We start from the raw sequence: 19244 nt of genomic DNA, 5'->3' as shown, positions 1-19244 counted from the left end.
AAGGCGCTAAGGGGAGGGGTGCTGTCACTGCTCGAATAGCCAGGTCTTGAGGTGTTTCCTGAAGGTGAGGTGGTCCTGGGTCCTTCGTAGGTGTGTGGGGAGTGAGTTCCATGTCTTGGCGGCCAGGTAAGAGAACGATCTTCCTCCGGCGGTGGTTCTGCAGATCCGTGGGACGGCGGCGAGGGCGAGGCCGGCTGATCGGAGCTGGCGGATGGGAGTGTAGAACGAGAGGCGGTTGTTGAGGTATTCGGGTCCTTTGTCGTGCAACGCTTTGTGTGCGTGGGTGAGGAGCCTGAATGTGATCCTCTTGCTGACGGGGAGCCAGTGCAGGTTTCTCAGGTGCGCGGATATGTGGCAGTGGCGGGGGATGTTGAGGATGAGTCGGGCGGAAGCGTTCTGTATGCGCTGGATTCGTTTCTGAAGTTTGGCTGTGGTTCCTGCGTAGAGGGCGTTTCCGTAGTCCAGTCGGCTGGTGACAAGGGCCTGGGTGACGGTTTTTCTGGTTTCGGTGGGGATCCATCGAAATATTTTTCGGAGCATGCGTAGGGTGTTGAAGCAGGATGATGAGACGGCGTTGACTTGCTTGGTCATCGAGAGGGAGGAGTCCAGGAAGAATCCCAGGTTACGTGCGTGGTCAGTGGGAGTAGGTGCGGAGCCCAGTGCTGTGGGCCACCAGGAGTCGTCCCAGGCGGAGGGGGAATGTCAGAGGATGAGAATCTCCGTCTTGTCTGAGTTCAGCTTCAGGCGACTGAGCTTCATCCATTCTGCGACTCTTTCATTCCTTCCTGGAGGTTAGTTTTGGCGGTGGCTGGGTCCTTGGTGAGGGAGAGTTTCAGTTGGGTGTCGTCGGCGTAGGAGATGATGTTGATGTTGTGTTTGCGTGCGATGGCGACGAGGGGGCTCATGTAGATATTGAAGAGTGTTGGACTGAGCGAGGAGCCTTGGGGTACGCCGCAGATGATCTTGGTGGCCGTTGAGCGGAAGGGAGGGAGGCGGACTCTCTGGGTTCTGTCGGAGAGGAAGGAGGTGATCCATTCCAGGGCCTCTCCTTGGATCCCGGTGTGGAAGAGGCGGGTTATCAGGGTGCGGTGGCAGACAGTGTCAAAAGCTGCGGTCTAGGAGAATGAGGGCGGTTGTTTCTCCGTTGTCCATCAGGGTCCTGATGTCGTCGGTGACTGCGATGAGGGCGGTCTCGGTGCTGTGGTTGGCTCGAAATCCGGACTGTGATGGGTCGAGTGAGTTGTTTGTCTCGAGGAAAGTAGTCAGCTGTATATTGACGGTTTTCTCGATGACCTTAGCTGGGAAGGGAAGAAGAGAGATGGGGCGGAAGTTCTTGAGGTCTTTGGAGTCCGCTGTGGGTTTTTTCAGAAAGGCGTTGATTTCGGCGTGCTTCCAGCTTTCAGGGAAGGTGGCTGACGTGAAGGAGGAGTTTATGACGTTCCGGAGGTGGGGTGCGATGATGTTGTCAGCTTTGTTGAAGATGTGATGGGGACATGGGTCCGAGGGGGATCCGGAGTGGATGGTGTTCATGGCGTGCGTGGTGTCTTCAGTACTGATGGGGGTCCAAGCGCTGATGGTAGTGGTGGGGGTCGTTGGTTCGGTTGCTGGAGGCGGAGAATGGGGTCCAAAGCTGTCGTGTATATCTGCGATCTTACGGTGGAAGAATGTGGCGAGGGAGTAGCAGAGGTCTTGTGACGGTGTGATGTTGTTGTTGCTGGTGCTGGGGTTGGAGAGCTCTTTGACGATGCTGGAGAGTTCCTTGCTGTTGTGGGTGTTGTTGTCTAGTCGCTCTTTGAATGATGTCCTTTTGGTGGTGCGGATCAGCTGGTGGTGTTTGCGGGTGGCGTTTTTGAGGGCTGTCATGTTTCCTGTGGTCCGATCGTGGCGCCAGGTTTTTTTGAGGGTCCGGCAGGATTTCTTTGATTCTTTGAGGGCGTCTGTGAACCATGAGGTTTTTCTGTTGTCGGTCTTGCCTGAGGGGTTCTATGTGTGAGTGGCTCTGTCTGTGTGTGGGTGGCTCTGTCTGTGTGTGGGTGGCTCTGTCTGTGTGTGGGTGGCTCTGTCTGTGTGTGGGTGGCTCTGTCTGTGTGTGGGTGGCTCTGTCTGTGTGTGGGTGGCTCTGTCTGTGTGTGGGTTGCTCTGTCTGTGTGTGTGTGTGGCTCTGGGTAGCTTTTTTTGTAGGTGGCTCTCTGTGTGTGTGTGTGTGTGTGTGGGTGGCTCTGTGTGTGTGTGTGTGGCTCTGTGTGTGTGGGTGGCTCTGTCTGTGTGTGGCTCTGTGTGTGTGTATGGGTGGCTCTGTGTGTGGGTGGGTGGCTCTGTGTGTGTGGGTGGCTCTCTATGTGTGGGTGGGTGGCGTTGTGTGTGTGCAAATGCAATAGGTCTTGCATTTGCGAGCGATTAAGCTATTGGCATTGTAAATGACAATGCCATTTATTTATGTTTTAAAAACAAAAAAATAAATGAAAATGTCATTGCATTGTAAATGCTTGTTATCTTTAACAGCCACATACAAATACCGATGAGGCTAGTTGATGTATAAGCTTGCTCCCAGCTACAATTTATGATTTATGTACTTTAAAAAATAATTCTGCAACATGAACTTTTGCTTCGTGCTGACTAAACACAACATTTTTAGCCCCTCAGCAGAAGATGTACCAAAGGGTTATCAGGATAAAGTTTTTAACAGCAATCAAGTATAGTCAGTTTGTTTTATGGGGTAGAATGGCACTTATTTTTTATTTTCCTCAATGTAAACTATTAAGAGTAATTTTTCATCTCCCTCAGTGCATAGGCAGTTCACAGATGCAACTATAGTTTGGGATAGTACAGCAAGAGATTTAATTTAAGGCAAAGATACCCAAAATCATATGTGTGGCTATAGAGAGACTAGAGTACAGACTCCCCTACAGATTGCTCCTTGCTGAGTGCAGCAGAATTCCCAAAACACTTCCTCTGAATCGAGGGGATTAAGGAGAAAACGGTAACCAACTGCAAAAGAAGAGAAGAACAAAATAAAAAACTTCAGAAGGCTTCAAGGGATAGAATGAAACACAACTACAGTGGAACTAGGGTAGAAGGAAATAATAAAGTTGGGGAGACGCAATAGCCCGGTGTGAATAGGAACAGCAGCGACCATAACCAATACAATAATATGGGTGTCCTGTACAAAAGGAGGCTGCAGGCTGCTAGCCTGCAATTTGCAGTAACACCAGATTTATCACTCCAAAATTCCTTTTTATGAAGTACAAGGCCCCTTTTGCAAGTTGAAGAAGTGTTTCTGCAAAAAGGGTTCTGTGATTTATTTCAAATTGGAATTAGGATTGAGTCATGAAATAGGTGTCCCCTCCTAATTACGATTTGCAACGTCATGTATAAATAGCAGTAGCAGTCGCGAACCATTAATCCGAATCCGCCACCCTACTTAAATGCCATCTGATTCATAATGTGGAAGCTACCTTTCTTAGACAAGAGTAATTTCAGGATTAGAGGGGTTACAGGGTGTCGGAGGGATGGTTCCCATTTGAGAACCGGAACTCCGGAATGGAGATCTGCTGTTCATTGCAGGCCACCATCCCTATGTTCGTAGCTTCTTGAAGAGAGTCAAAATAGCGACCCGTTTGTTTACTTTATATTAATGTTGCAAGTCCTTTTGCAATCCTCTGCGAATTGACATTAGGCTAACAGATACTGTTTGTTTACCGCCAGGTGTTGGGGGTAATCATTTGACATGCTGTGAGGGTGTTGAAAAGACGCTGCAGCCCCCACAGTGTGGGGCGTACCCGGGTTTGTTATTGGGCATAGACTGAGCAAAGAGTGGGCCCCTCTGTGCCCATCAGCGGCCGTAGGAGACTGGGCTGGGCCACAACCCTTGGTATAATTTCTTTTTTGCCCTTCTTTGACCACAAGACATGTTATGCTGGGAAAATTACAGCAATGGTCAGAAGGCAATGTATGACTAACAACAAGGAAAAGCCATTGGCAAATTCCATAGTAAGTTACCTTACAAATGGAATGGGGTCTCTTGAGGAACAAATTGGCACAGTTGAGGAACGCCTGAGCACAGTAATGAAATCCCCCCCCCCCCCCCCCCCCCCCCGGATGATGAGACTATTCGTATAATTGCATCAGACATGCTGCGTTTGCTCCCGTTGGGTAAAAAGAAAACATCCTCAGCGTTAAAGGGTAAACTGACTCCTAATATACAAACAGATGCTGAATCTGAGGTGGCAGCGGGGGCCACTGTGAATTTCGATTTAATAACTAAACTTACCTTGATGTAGAATCGGTTAAATGCCTTTATGAATATCATCCTAGATAAGCTAGTTTCTCTGGAGAATCTAGTCATGGGTCTTAAATCACCTGTAGCACTATCTACTAGTACTGTGACAATAGATGTTTGTACATAAGCTCCAATGCAATGGTGTCTTAATGTGCCCAACATTAACACCTGTGAGATCAGTCTTCAGCCAAAACTCAAGTTGTTTCCCATCCCTTGGACTTGTATCTGTCCTCTAATCACCCCTAAGGACAATCTGTATCAACCAATTTGGTGAATGTGTTAATCCTGTACATGTGCCCTCTACAAATAGGCAGCAAATAATGGGGGGTGGGGGGGAGTAGGTTTAATCACTTTGCACCTGCTTCCAGATACAACACCGTATACAATAGTCCTAAAAGGAATATCTCCCCCGAGGCTGGATTTATCGGAGACCTACGATCAACTAGAGAATAAGGTGGTCCACTAGCATAATGTGAGTTGGGCAGCTTTGGGCAGGTGCATGATAAGATCAATATGGTGCAGCGAGTTTCATGGGTGGGAAATTGGCCCAAACCTGACAACAGTGAATGTATTGTCATTAATTTGAAAAATACATTTTTGTGTGTAACATTCTGAAAAGGCTTAACCATTTGAGTGTTAATAGTAGGATTCAATTGCTCCCATAAGGTATTTTTTTTTAAGTCCAATAGATTGCCACAGTATGTGTCCCTCCACCCCAATGACATACTCTATTCCAGTTGCCAATAGGTTTTCACCCCCTATCACGTCTTGATCGCCTTAATTGACATCTAAGCAAGGTTACCCTACCTGGCACTTCGGATCGGCCTGATATATGGTATAGGGTATATGGGTGCTTTCCCACCCACCGGTGATGAGGGTGAACTTGGTCCACTACACCAGAATGAATGAGAAAGACAAGTTATTGTAGACTCACCAACTCTACTCTATGTGCAATTGATATAGAGGTATTGCTTTTGGGTTACTAACAATCTCATGAAGGGAACAGGGCACCATCAAGACAGTAACAAACCTTATTTCGTTTTTGCACAATAACACACACACACTGTATTTAAGAAGAATGAACACTTTTACATTAAAAGTATTTATTACTACAAGAACAATCTGTTTCTTAGTACATCTAAAACAGTTACACAGAATAGTATCAAACAAGCAACTAGACCTGTTATGAATAAAGAGAACAAGATTAAGATTTCCAGCATTGTTAAAATGTCATTTAAAATGTTATCTAGAACCTTACATCCTAATGCCTACTTCTATGCGCTATACTATGAGAGCATGATAGGCAGAGCAACTTTCAGTCTAGAGTTTCATAGGAGAAAAGGGGCACTGCATACCTTGTAGACAGCAAATGCTGTCTTTGTCAGCAGAGCTGTGCAGACAGTGTTCCCCAGAAGGGTGCACACTCACTGCGGTAGCAGTCAGTCTGTCTTTCTTTGGTGCGTGGTTATTCGCTTCAGTCGAGATGTATTATCCGTGAAGTGTGCTGACAGTAGGTGAGACAAGTGGTTAGGTGACAGTCCTTATTTACTAAATATTATCATAGATTGGAGTTTCAGGCATACGTTTAGAATGTCTGGCATAGATTATGTGTATCAAGGTATGTGTTTCAGACTTCTCCTTGTGGACATATAAGACTAACGGACATCAATTCAGGCTACAATATTTTGGTAATAGATCTGTACGTTTTCTCAGTGATCCTTGACATGGTGAGGAGAGGACATTTTACACAGACAAATGTCGCCTTAGATGCTGTATCTGTGTCATTAATCGGAGATCTTGAGGATATCACAGTTCTCTCAAAGATAAGGTCTGTTGATATCTGTGTTAAAAGGCAGACGTGGCAATGATTCTGCATTAATCTATGAATATGGCGGATACCATTGTCTAAGTTGAGGAAGATGACGACTTCCATGGCCGCAGTTGGAGTCGGGTCGTACATAAGATGGAGTTAGACCCCAGGGACTTTACATCACTACCCTGTTTACAACACCAATCCCTACTTCAGTTGCTGCAAGTGCTGCTCATGGGAGCTGCACTCATAAAACTGATAACCTAGGAAGCACAGTTGATAGATTTTCATTTTTGGAGGGGTCGGAAGAGATAGGAGGTGCTCCTCCGGCTTTGCGTATCCTTCCAATCCCAACAAACTCCAAAGGTGTCGATCCATCCAGTGGCAGGTCATAAGAGGTTCAGAGGGTTCTACCCCTCCTGATGATGCGGCAGAGGCTGGGGAGGTAAAGTAGCCATTCGCAGAGCAGGTAACACACCAGGAGGTACCACAGATAAGCAATTTCCCTTCTTCCCTACATTGCAGGCTGCAATGGTTCCGGAAATATTCGGAAACGATCACAAGGGACGCATGAGTACTGCAGATGGTGACTTGGTACAACATAGAGTTCCACAGACGTCGTCCTCAACGCAATTTCCCCAGGCCATTGGTCTTCTCTGAAGACGACAAAGAGGTGGCCGAACACGTAGACAAAGGCGCTATAACTCATTTCTCCCTGCACTCCAGGGGGTTTCTGAGCAACATCTTGCTTGTAGAAAAGAAAGACCAGGGCTTCCGGCTGGTGATAAATCTAAGAATTCAACCAGTGTGGTGTATCGCCATTTCAAAATGGAGGGGATCCACCTCCTGAGAGACATTCTCTTAACCAACGATTAGCTAGTGTGACTCGACTTAAAGGACGCATACCTGACCATCCCCATTTTCCCACCCAACAGACGTTTTCTACAATTCGAGTGGGCGAACAGATCTTCAAATTCTTGTGCCTTCCGTTCGGTCTGTCCTCTGCACATGGTGTTTTACCACGGTACTTAGGCTGGTCATGGAATGGTTATGGGCACGGGGAGTTCGACTGATAGTCTATCTGGATTACATCCTGCCAATGCACCAGGACTGGGCCAAGCTGGCGGCTCAACTCCAGATGACTCTGTCCCTCCTTCAGAACCTAGAATTCTTCATGAACATTCAAAAATCGGAGTTTCATCCCGGCCCAACAGATGCCCTTTCTGGGCTTTAAGTGACGCAATCACTTTGATTACCCCAAAAGAAGATGCTTCTCATTCGTCAAGAAATGCTCAAGACGCTGGGGAAGGAGACGTTCTCACTTCGACATTTAGCCAGAATTGTGGGACTACTGTCCTCGCCCATACATGCGATTTTCCCAGGACCGCTACACTACCGGGCCCTTCAACGTTTGAACGCACAGCATCGCATGAGGGGCCTGACGTATGCTCAGGATGTCTCCCTCACTCCAGAGGCCCGTATGGAACTACAATGGTGGCTCGACCATATGTACGCCTGGAATGGCAAAGCCAGTTTCAGGTCCACGCTGGATCTAGTAATAGAATCCAATACCAGTCAGTAAGGATGGGATGCGCGCTTTGGAGATATTACTACAGGAAAGTGGTCAGAAGGAGGCTCTCCACATCAGTTGTCTGGAAATTGAGGCAGGGCTCTTCGCAGTGCGCAGGACAAAGTGCCCTGCTCTATTCTCTTAAAGATGGACAATGTGTTGGCAGTGAGATATATCAACTCTCCCGGGGGGGGGGGGGGACTCGATCCAAGTTCCTGGTGGATCTGGCAAGGGACTTTTGGAATCACTGCTTGGAGAACAAATTGTCAGTGACAGCGGAGTACCGATCAGGGAAATTCAAACTGCAGATTGGCAGTCCAGACATTTAAAAGATTACAATGCATGGAAACTGGAATGTGCATTGTTTCAGAAGATTATGGAACAGTTAGGCCCATGTCAAGTCGACCTATTTGCGTCGAGACTAAATCAACTCCTACGTTATTTCAGCTGGCGTCTGGATCCGATGGCAGAAGCAAAGAATGCTTTCCTGCAAGACAGGTGTCAGATTCAGGGGTATGCATTCCCTCCTTTCTCCATGACCGCTCGTCTCACAGCACTGGTCTGATGCCAGAAGGCTGAGGTGATCCTAGGGATTCATCTCTTAAAGTCACTAGTATGATATCATGTCTTCTGGAACTTTGCCTGGATTTTCTAATTGCTGTTCCCCAGACGACACATCTGCTGACGGATCCCCATAGCAACTTGCACCAACTGGTGCAGGACTGGGGTCTCCAGCTAATGACTTGGAGGATTACAGGGGATGTTGGGAAGTCCTAGGCCTTTTGACTGAGGCTTCCACTTTCATCAGACATGCATCGTCTGACACTACGGTCAAGAGATATGCCTCTGCTTGGCGTAGATGATCTCACTTGTATCTGCGAAGAGACCTTGATCCCGTGGGTACAGATGTAGTAAATATTAACTTCTTGTATGAATTGCCAGGTAAAAAGTTGGTATTTCACATGATCAACGCATGTTGCTCACCAATTTTAGCGGCACACCTACCTCTCCATGACATTCCAGAGAGGGAACATCCCCTCGTCTGCTGCCTTTTGGGGGCATTCGTCTGTCCTTTCCTCCTGTTCTGAAATCCTCTTACCTATGGGACGTTAACATAGGACTAAGAATGCTTCAGTCTTAGCAGAATAATCAATACCCATCATGTAAGGAATGAACAGGTAAGTTGGCAATGTTGTTAGGCCTCATCTCTTGTAAGAGGGTATCAAATGCCTGCGCACTAGATATTACAACGTGTATGTTTACTCCGGATGGGGCCTCTTTCACCATCTCTAGATGTACTAAGTCCAATACCAGACTGGTTCACTACTTTGCTTTTCCGGATCACCCCAAATTATATGTTGTGCGCTGCTTGAGAGCGTATGAGTCCTAAGGGAACAGCCCAACTTTTTATATTGCTCAAGAAGCCTTTCACAGTGGTTTCAGCAATCCCCATCACCCGTTGGGTGCGATAGGTGTTACAGGAAGATGGGGTGGATACGTCAACGTTTGGGATACACTCCACCAGGGGAGCAATGGTTTTGGAGGCCTTCCTCCTGGGGGCAGGGGGCAACTGCAACAGATTCTCTCAGCAGCGGATTGGTCATCAGACTCCACGTTTAAGACTTTCTACTTTAAGCCCATTCCAAGCATGGCTGCACTGGTTGTCAACCAGCTTTAAAGTAGCATAATCTGAGCCTCTGGTCCTCATATAGAACATAAAATTTCCTAGCTACGTGAAGGAAAGTTTAAATTCTATTAAGAATGAGGAAGCTAGGATTATACCACCCAAACAGAGTTGTAGTATGACCCTCCCTTTGTCAGATGAGGATTACGAATTTTGGGATGAGTATAATGTGATCCCTATAGATGAAATATTGTTGAATAATTGATGTCAAGGTTTGCCTATTGATGTTTGCTTAAATTTGATAAACGTCTTGTGCCTTCGTATTATATCTATGCCATGCTTTGGATTATGTTATCATATTAGTAGAGCCCTTTTTTTCCATGTTTTTTTTTTTATTGGTTCAGAGCAAAAGCAAGACTTCTAAAAGAAATGCCTGGATCAGGATGTTTCTCACAAAGAAAGAGGAAGTTCTGTTTCTTGATGCCATTTATATGGGACATTTTTCGTGGTGGTTCTATTGATTTTGGCAAAGACTCATGGGAACGTAGTCTTTGAGTATAATGTTAGTTTAACCCTTTCTGTGTGCATGACGGCTCCACGCCGTCATGAGTCACGGGCGGCGTGTGCTCATGACGGCGTGGAGCCGTCATGCCGCTCCGCCCACACAGCACTAATTCCCCGCCTGTGCGGGCAAATTAGTGAGTGGGCGGGGTCATGACGGCTCCACAACGTCATGAGCACACGCCGCCCGTGACTCATGATGGCGTGGAGCCGTCATAAGTAAAGTACCGGAGCGCCATGCCCACCCCATAATGCCCTCCCCCCCCCCCCCCCTCCACGGCGGAATTCGCGGCGCAGAGAAGGGGTTAAGGCTGATGAGTAATAAAATGAGGTAAGCATAATCCCTGCCTCCGCGTCCTTAATAGATTTGAAACTTTCCTTCTCAATAGCTAGGAAAATTTAAATTGTTGCCCGTGTAAATTATTATTAATACATTTTTCTAATAACTTTAATTCGAACAATCTGTACATTGTCAATACTTTATATGAGGATCTTGAACGCTGTTTTAATAGCCATAATGGTAATTTTTTCTCTTATTTGGATGGATAAATTCAATGTACGTCACTGCCAGTTGTCTGCCACTGGATCAGGTGGGTTAATGGGTCCTGAAGGGGATGCCCTCACACATTTGTGTCACAGTTTATATGGTGATGCTCGTAATTTACTTTACTTCTAATGAAATTTCACTTGCGTTTTTCTTTTGACTCTTTGTCTGTGGACCCAATGCTGAGGCCCTACTTATGTCGGCATAATTCATTTTATACTGTTGTCATTTAATCTCCAGAGCTGGATAAATTACTGCATAGTCACAGAAAATACGCATAGTGACAACAATTCTTTAGCAATTACTGTTGATAACTCTCGGTTTGTTACGATGCAAGTTGAAAAGAATCCTGTACCGTTGGTCTGTACCTGAAATAGGGATGTACTAGTGAGTTGGAACAAAATTGACAAGGATACATTTCTCTCTGACCTTGTCGGTGCCGGCTACACTGACTTCTTAATGTGTCTTTTTGAGAACAGCGACCCTGGAGATATAGTTGCTAGCTTTGGTACAATTTGTAATAGAGCTAGAAGTCTGTACACCATCCTGTTTAGGCTATACAGGAAGAACTATGCCAGATGGTATGATACAAACTGTTCAAAGGCACAAAGCTATTTATTTAGAGCATTGAAAACAGTTCCTAGAGAGTCTGATATTGTTCGAGGGTGTAGGTAGGAGTACAAGGAAGCTTTAATGGCTCGAAAAGGGATGCACGATGCAGCTTATCAAGCTCTAGTTATTTCAAGTACTCTCAAAAAGAATACAATGCTTTGACGGATTGTTCATCAGTGATATTTAATGTCTCTCCCAACATAAGCCTAGACAACATGATCAGTCCTGATGATTGGATTAGACATTTTACCAGGGTTATTCTGACACAGTCCAACAAGAGGAGATAGACGGTAGTAAGCCGTACTATGGCGACCCTTCTCCCCTAGGTGTCTCTTCTTCCCCTGGCCTTAAAATAGTAGTAGAAGATGTTGTAGGAGCAAATAAACAGATGACCTGGTGGTAAGGCCCCAGGGACAGATGTAGCTCTTGTGGAACCTTCTGAAGAAAATATGCCTTTGTGGGACCATCATCTTACTAATGTACTGAAGGCCATTGTGAATACCGGCCCTCCCAAAGTGTGGTCACATGCAATCATTGTAGCATCTTTAAGAAGGTACTTTGAGGTTATCGGCCAATATCATTAATTAATTGTACAGCAATTCTATTGCAAAGAAATAAAAAATCCTAAAGCAGCCCCTAGCTGTCTTCGACATCTTAATATTGAAATAAATAAATTGGTAGGAGAGCAATACCTCCTATATACCCCCGAAAGATATCACAGAATAGTCCTATTGAGAAGACGGAGGAATAGGATGAAGGCTAAATTAAAAAGGGGGAAAGAAGATGCCCTTTGGATTAAACTTCGGGAGGCAGCATATAAGGGTCAAGCTAGGATATTTTGGTCAATAATTGGGGAGGGATGTGGATTAAGATCCAGACCTCTCCCAATCCCCATCGAAGAGCATATTTGGGTTGAGTATATCGAGAAGTTATATGCTAGTAATGGTAGGGTCCATGAAAACAGTAGATCACAAGTGGACAATTTCCTTTACGGACCACCGTCCGAAAATGACATTGAACTAGCTATTAAGGGCCTGCGCTCTTCTGGTGCAATGGGTCCGGATGAGCTCCCCATCTCGGTTATAAAACAACATAGTAAGATGTGGAGTAAAATTCTATTCCCAGTTTTTAACTTCTGTTTCTCTAGTAAAACTGTTCTCCCCTCTTGGAGGGGGAGCATATTAGTCCCCCTTTTTAAGAAGGGAGCTCGTAATATGCCACATAATTATCGTCAAATTGCTCTTCTGGATGCCATAGGCAAGGTTTTTACAAAATGTATTCTTAAATTAATTAATGATTGGGTGTCTAGGGATGAAATTTTGCCCTTTGAGCAGACTGGGTTTAGGCAAAGACATAGTACTCTAGACAATTTGACGGCATTGCAGGTCATAACAGAGAAATACGTTAAGATTCGTGGTGGGAGAGTTTATGGCGCCTTTATAGACTTCTCCACAGCATTTGATAAAGTAGATCGATCTTTGCTGTGGAGGAAATTATCAAACCTTGGCATGCCATCCACTCTCCTGGAGTTAACTCAAGCCTTACATTCGGATACCTGGTGCAGAGTATTGTTAGGTAGGGAAAGAGGTCTTTCTCAAGTAATCACAACAGCTAGTGGGTTAAAACAAGGCTGTTTATTGGCCCCCTTATTGTTTTCCCTTTACATAACCGATCTTCCCCATGTTTGGTCTGCAAGTGAAGGAATAGCTCCGGTGTTGGGGGGTGTCCCAATTGTTTGTTTAATGTATGCAGACGATATATTGATCCTAGACTTAACACCTAAAGGTCTAAATAACCGTCTGCACGCTCTTCATAAATATGCCGAGGCACACCACCTGAAGATAAACGTCTCAAAAAGCAAAGTAATGTGCATGACGGGTAGGAAAAAGTTGAAAGACGTGAATTTCCCATGGTCCGTGGGAGGACAAAGATTGGAAGTGGTACAATCTTATGTCTTCCTCGGAAAAGTTGTTACGGGCAATTTAAGTGAGAAGGCTCATATAGCCAATAATACGCGGAAAACAATTATTCAAGGTAAAAGTCTAGTCTCTCTTTATAAGGCTACTGGCAGACGGCACTTTGCTATCTTGTTGGAGGTATATCGAGCAAAAATCCCAGCATCACTACTATATGGCACGGAAATAGTTGATATAAAAACTTGGGGTCTCTTAAACTCTACGGAAGGCAAAATTCTGCGTAGTCTTACTATGGTTAATACTGCGAGCTCTACAGCCGCACTTAGACTGGAATTCGACCTACGTAGTAGTTGGGTTCAAGGTTTAGCGGGTATAGTGCGCTGGGTTTTTAATCTTGCACAGGGGGACCGAGGTACTCTAAGATATATTTTAAAAACTGAGCTGCTTGGAAACTTTAAAGATTACTCGTCAATTGTAAAAAAAATTAGAACTCCAGTTGATCTCCTTCAACTTGATGAATCGGTTCTATTTACTTTATCCACATATCAGTTGAAATCCACCCTGAAGTTGGCCTCATGGGAATTAAGCTTCAGGTTGGACAGGGAATCCTGTACCTTGAAAAAAGGCGTCTATCTGGCCATAAATACCTGCCAAATGAGAATAGCCCAACCATATGTCACCTGGAATCTCCACCATGGAGTACGGCGATTCTTCTTTTTATTGAGGCAGGATATACTTCTGTTGAATTCTTTGATGTCCAGATGGTACAGCTCCTCAGCTTTATGTGACCTTTGTAATAATTCAATTCAGGATATTAATCATGTCCTCTTTGTGTGCCCGGCTCTACTTGCGTTCAGGCGAAAGTGGCTGAGACCTATGTGTCTCCAATTAGGTATTTCCTCTGCTATTTCTTTTTTAGATGCCATTTATAACCCCCCTAATGAAATATTTTGTTATAAACATTTTAACTTTTTCAAAACTTTCTTAGTTTTATATTAAAAGGTCGGAAATGTAAATTTCTATTTTGTATTTTATCCATGATTATATGTAAATGTATTTAATTGTTTACATTTTTATGTGGATCTCATCTGAGTTCCGAAACCATAAATAAAAAGAAACTTGAATTGTACAGCAAAAATAATGGGCAGGGTATTATTAGAATGCTTACAAACTTGGGCACAACATAACAAGATGTAAAATTTGGTTTTCACACTGGTAGTGACACGATTGAGCAGTGCCTCAACCGCTACCCGTTGATAAATAAATACACAGCAGCTAACGAGGGGATGCTTCATGGATCTCAGTTCAGTGTTCGATTCTGTAAATCGATCTAAACTTTGGAACATTATGACTCAATTCAATTCATGAAGCTTTATTCGGTACATATAAAAATGACCATAAAAGCACAAGAATACATACATTAAAATAACAAGTACAGCAGATTATGACCAAAATAGGGGTGGAATCAAATATTGTCACCTTTTTGAGGGAACTTTATTTTGAGGTAACCGGCAGTGTGGGCAAGGCGAGGAGACCACACAGGTGTTTATATTACAAAGGGGTGTGTGTCAAAGGCGTGTACTGGCACCTTTTCTTTTTAGTCTGTATATAAATGGTAAGAGCAATATTTGCTCAGTTATGATTACAATTTCCCAGGTAAGAGAGTGTCCTGTTCTGGCATTGTTATACACCAATGACAGTCTTTCTTGCCAGGACCGCAACTGGACTTCAGCGACTGCTAAACCAATTCTGTTCATTTATGGCTAATTTAGACCTGAAGGTTAATCGGGATAAGACACACATCATGATTGATGGCTCCAACAAGCAGAAAGTCACTTCTTCAAATGTCAACCATAAGAAAATCTGTGCTATCCCTTCATTCGTGTATTTGGGAGCTTTATTTGTTGATAGTTTCAGTTGGAGTCCATTGAGTATTGCCAAAGCTGGGGCCTTAGCAAGCAATGCTGAGTCTGTTTTCAGTTTTGCTTCCAGACTCGGTAGAAAACCAACTAGAACGCTTCTGACGGTAAATAACATAAAATGCCATTACATTACTATTTATTGGGCCGGCCTGTGGGACATTAGGGACTATCCACATATACAGAGGGCTGAGAATGGCTTCATAAGAAGAGTGTTGGCTGTTCCACCTACAACTGTTACTTGTATTTGTCATACAGAAGTGGGGCTTGACTACATCAACGATTTGATCAAACTCCAGCTATTACCATTATGTTTAAAGGTATGGAATAAAAAGGAAACCTTTTTCAACCGTTAGTTTCAACTGACTGTCTAAAAATTCTTTAAATTCCATTCATATTACTAAAAACACCTGTACTTTTGAGCTATCCTGATTTTTTTTTTTTTACCACCAAACCAGAGACTTTCTCCTAGTTTTTCTGAATGCAATAGTCAAATATTGTTTAAGTGCACTGCTGTGAGACTGCATATTCTATCTGGGTAATCCACGTTCTCAAATTATAATATGATATGTACTTCTCCTGGTATTAAACCTTACCTTATTTGCTTTACTAACAAGAACCACAGATTTTTATTGACAAGGTTGATGGTGATGGTGAACAATGCAAATTTTTTTTTAAAGAATTTGCCTGTTTGCCCTTGTGGTTGTTCCTCATTGCAGAACACGATAATATGAAGATTTATGAATTCTGTATAATGAACATTTTTAAAGGCTCCAACATTTCTTTAATAAAATATAGTTGGCATTCCATTATTAGTCTGTGGTTGTCTTGCAGCATTACAAATATAGGCATATGTATTTTTTATATGATTGATATGAATGGTTTGCTTTATATTTGGTCTTCTACTTTTTAAGAACTCTCTGTTATATTCCTTTGAGTAAGTAAACCCTTGCTTTCCGCACATAACACATGGATTATCAATCTACAGTGCCCTTATCAACTTGAGTAAATTCTTGTTAAGATATATATAAAACTGACTAACCTAACAGAAGCCCCCTCCTAATAGATCAAGTATGATGCATCTATCTCATAGGCATGTCACTTTTATTTTCTCTTTTTTATTTCTGATTTAAAGTTTTGTATTTTTGTATACAAAGGCCAAACAGTATTGATTGGTAATATACAGATGAATGAACAAACCCAAATTTTATTGGAACACGAGGCTGCTTCTCTTATAATTTACAGTTTCTGTCTAGAGATGATCATACATCACTAAAGCTCACGCATATCACATACTATTCTTGCTAGTATCCATGTTTGTAGATAACTGTTGGCCACACTTTTATTGGTAACTACTTGTGAAGAAACATTGGCTCACTAGTTACTAAACACCCACGTTTGTGATAGCTTTGTTCCAGAATGTTCTGTGTGCATCTTGCCTGGCTATTCAAAATGGATTGCGTGATACATTGCCACTTGACCTAATACTGATCTTTTTTTCTTACTAGGTGTCATCCATCAACAGCATTTTCCATACCCTATCAATGGATGCTAATAACAATGCCCTCGCGTATAGAAACCAGAGTGCCACCCAGTGCAGGAGGGATAAATACACACCCTACCAGCCAGTTGGACAACTGAGACTAGAATTGAAACTGCAGCAGGTATTCATGTTGACAAATGAACAACTGTAGAATAATTAAGAAGGAGTTGGAGTATGGAAGAGTCAACAGGGAAACAAAATGGCTCCCTTGTGCAAGCCAGAACATGTGGAACAATGATTCATCATCGCTCAGACACTAAGTGGCAGACTTCTCAGAAGCATGGGCTGGCTCAAAATGGGATACGCCCATCTACAACTGAAATTTCAAGGGGAAGAGATACAACGGGTTTGAGGGTGTGGACGTCCGTGAGATCGGAGCACCTGAAGCCTAGACGGAAGATGGAGCATAACAGATATGACCCTGGCTCCGAAATCTTTGAAAGAGCCCAGCATTTAGGTCTGAAGTGGCCAGCTCAGATGAAAACACCAGTGCATCGACTTCACACCCCAACCTCAATGCCAGGTTCATCATTAACATCCAGTGCTCAGAAACTGCGAAACTGCAGCATCATTTCAAAAAGCCCTCCACCCCTCTTACGCCATACTGTTTTGCCGAAGAACCTTAATGGGCGTGTTTCTAGTTCTCCAAACCTAGTTTCAGACCATAGATGTCATGTTAATATTTTGGAGAAACCCTGTCTTTCCAGTGAGACTTTCCAGAGCCACCTGGTCAATAGGATTACACCTTCAGTGAAAAAAGACAATATTGTTCACAGGTCTGTCTTAGATGAACGTCAAACACTTTCTAACAATTCCCTTGAGTTGCACAGGACGTCCTCTGACACTGTTAATTTTGGTAGGGGGGAGCAGCACAGCTTCAAGAGTAATACAATGGGAGATCTGAAGCCTATAAATCTATGTAGGACAAGAGATTCAAAGGATTCTCAGTATCGTGGGAAAGGAACTGACATGGAAGTCACAGAACCAGGAAAATCTGCTACCCAGTGCACTACAAAGGTTGAGATTATGGAACCCTCAAAGTACCGTAGGTTCCTACTTATTGATAGCAAAGGTATGCCCTACACTGTGTTAGTCGAGGAGCCCAAGCCAAGCAGCGTAAAGGATCCGGGTGTCTTGCCAGGTGCTGTTGGCACCAGCAGTTCCAGTGGCAGCACAGACGTTTCCTCCGCACCCCGCAAGATGTACAGATGCCCCATCTGCTCAAGGGTGTTTGAATATCTCTCCTACTTGCAGCGGCACAGCATAACTCATTCGCAGCAGAAGCCTTATGTCTGTGATGCTTGTGGCAAAGCTTTTAAGCGCACCTCCCACCTAGAGCGCCACAAGTACACTCACACTGTTGGGAAGCCATATGAGTGCCAGATCTGTCAGCGTAGCTTCCGCGATACAGGTGAGCTGGCTCACCACCACCGGGTGCACACCGGGGAAAGGCCCTTTCAGTGTGAGATGTGCCATATGCGCTTTGGTGAACGGAACACTCTTCTCCGCCATGTGGAGCGCAAGCACCAGAAACAGCCTCTGTTAGAGAGTTTTACAGAGTATGTAAGTGACTGATGGGGATGGTTACTGCTATCATTCCCTGGTTGAAGGGATCTAAAGACTTTGATTAGAGTTGGTGTTTTTGTATCTTATTAAAATGGGGATGGGAACAAAGTGGTGCCTGGTGCATATGGCTCTTAGTTTAGAACCATACGTGAATGGTTTCCAAACTCTGCTCGCCATTTCCACAGATTGTCTCCTTGGGCTTGCCACTTTATGTCCCTGAGACACAGTTGATGGACCTCCTAAAGTTAACACTAGGACACTGGATCTACCAGTTTGAGCAGCAAATACAAAATGTGAACAAGCAACAGTTGCTTAATTCCAGTGATTGCTCCCTGACAGTTCGCCGAAGGGCACCTGAAATTTTACTTAGGCTAGCCACCTGATATCTCTATAAAGTCTTAGTCAAAATGTTGCCCCAGTGATTTGGGCTTCTTCACTTAAGGAAACCTATTTGAAGGTCTTTGTGAGTACCTGAAATGGAAAAGATACTATGTAGGCACACATTGACTTGTATTTAGAAGGTATGTCAGTAATCACTCTAGGGCATTCAAACAAAACACAATCCAGATGATGGCTCTATGGAATACTGTTTCAATCTTTCTGTCTTTTCCTCTTCATCTTTTCCAGTTTTACCAATGCATCATAGTCAATAAATATTATTATTAGTTCATGAAGAAGTTTAATTTTGTTACAGAGCAAGGTAAAGAATCCAGACGCAGATTCAGAACAGATGCGAGTGTATCAGGAGGTTATAAGTTGATAAATATTTGTCATTGCCTGGGCGGATTTGATTGTTTTAATATTTTTAAATTTCATTTTAGGAAGTTTGTTTTATTTGTTTTTTTTTATTCCATATGTTACTCGGGGATAAAGGATAACTGGCTAGAACTGTTTATAATCTTGTTTCTTGATTCTTCTTGTATCTTTAACTGTTAGAGACTTTCGACTGTGTTTATTTCCTAAAGGCGTTCTATCACAAGATAACCTTAAAAGCAATATGATTCACCAGGAATACACTACCGCTTCCTCCCTCCAACTACTCCATAGTCCAAAAGCAGCAGAACTTTAGTTCAACTTGTCCCATTTGCCAGCTCAGTGAGTGTCCTCACCGTATAGAATTATTTTCTCATTATAGACACATTGCTCTCTAGTCCCTGGCCTTGATGGTTTCTAGTACCTTTTTATGACCACCCCATAATTGTGTGTGTATGTCCTAATATCTGATCTTTCCTGCTCAAAGCAGTTGAAATGCCACCATATTCTACTTTTGTCCCCGTTATCCGTGTGTAATAATAAATAA

The 19244-nt window shown here is 43.8% G+C and overlaps 1 protein-coding gene across 1 annotated transcript in view; it reads left to right on the top strand.

Annotated features, from left to right (window-relative positions):
* Positions 1–18614, top strand: part of LOC144770364 (uncharacterized) — a 53747-nt gene extending 35133 nt beyond the window's left edge. The window contains exon 2 of the mRNA XM_078654832.1: positions 16344–18614. Coding sequence (XP_078510958.1) covers positions 16553–17953 — 1401 coding nt within the window. The 5' untranslated portion in view covers positions 16344–16552 and the 3' untranslated portion in view covers positions 17954–18614. The remainder of the gene's footprint in view (positions 1–16343) is intronic.
* The last annotated feature ends 630 nt before the right edge of the window (positions 18615–19244 follow it).

Source organism: Lissotriton helveticus, chromosome 7, assembly GCF_964261635.1.
Source record: "Lissotriton helveticus chromosome 7, aLisHel1.1, whole genome shotgun sequence".
Taxonomy (NCBI): domain Eukaryota; kingdom Metazoa; phylum Chordata; class Amphibia; order Caudata; family Salamandridae; genus Lissotriton; species Lissotriton helveticus.
Note: the sequence above shows the minus strand (reverse complement) of the source record. Positions and strands in the feature narration are given on the sequence as shown.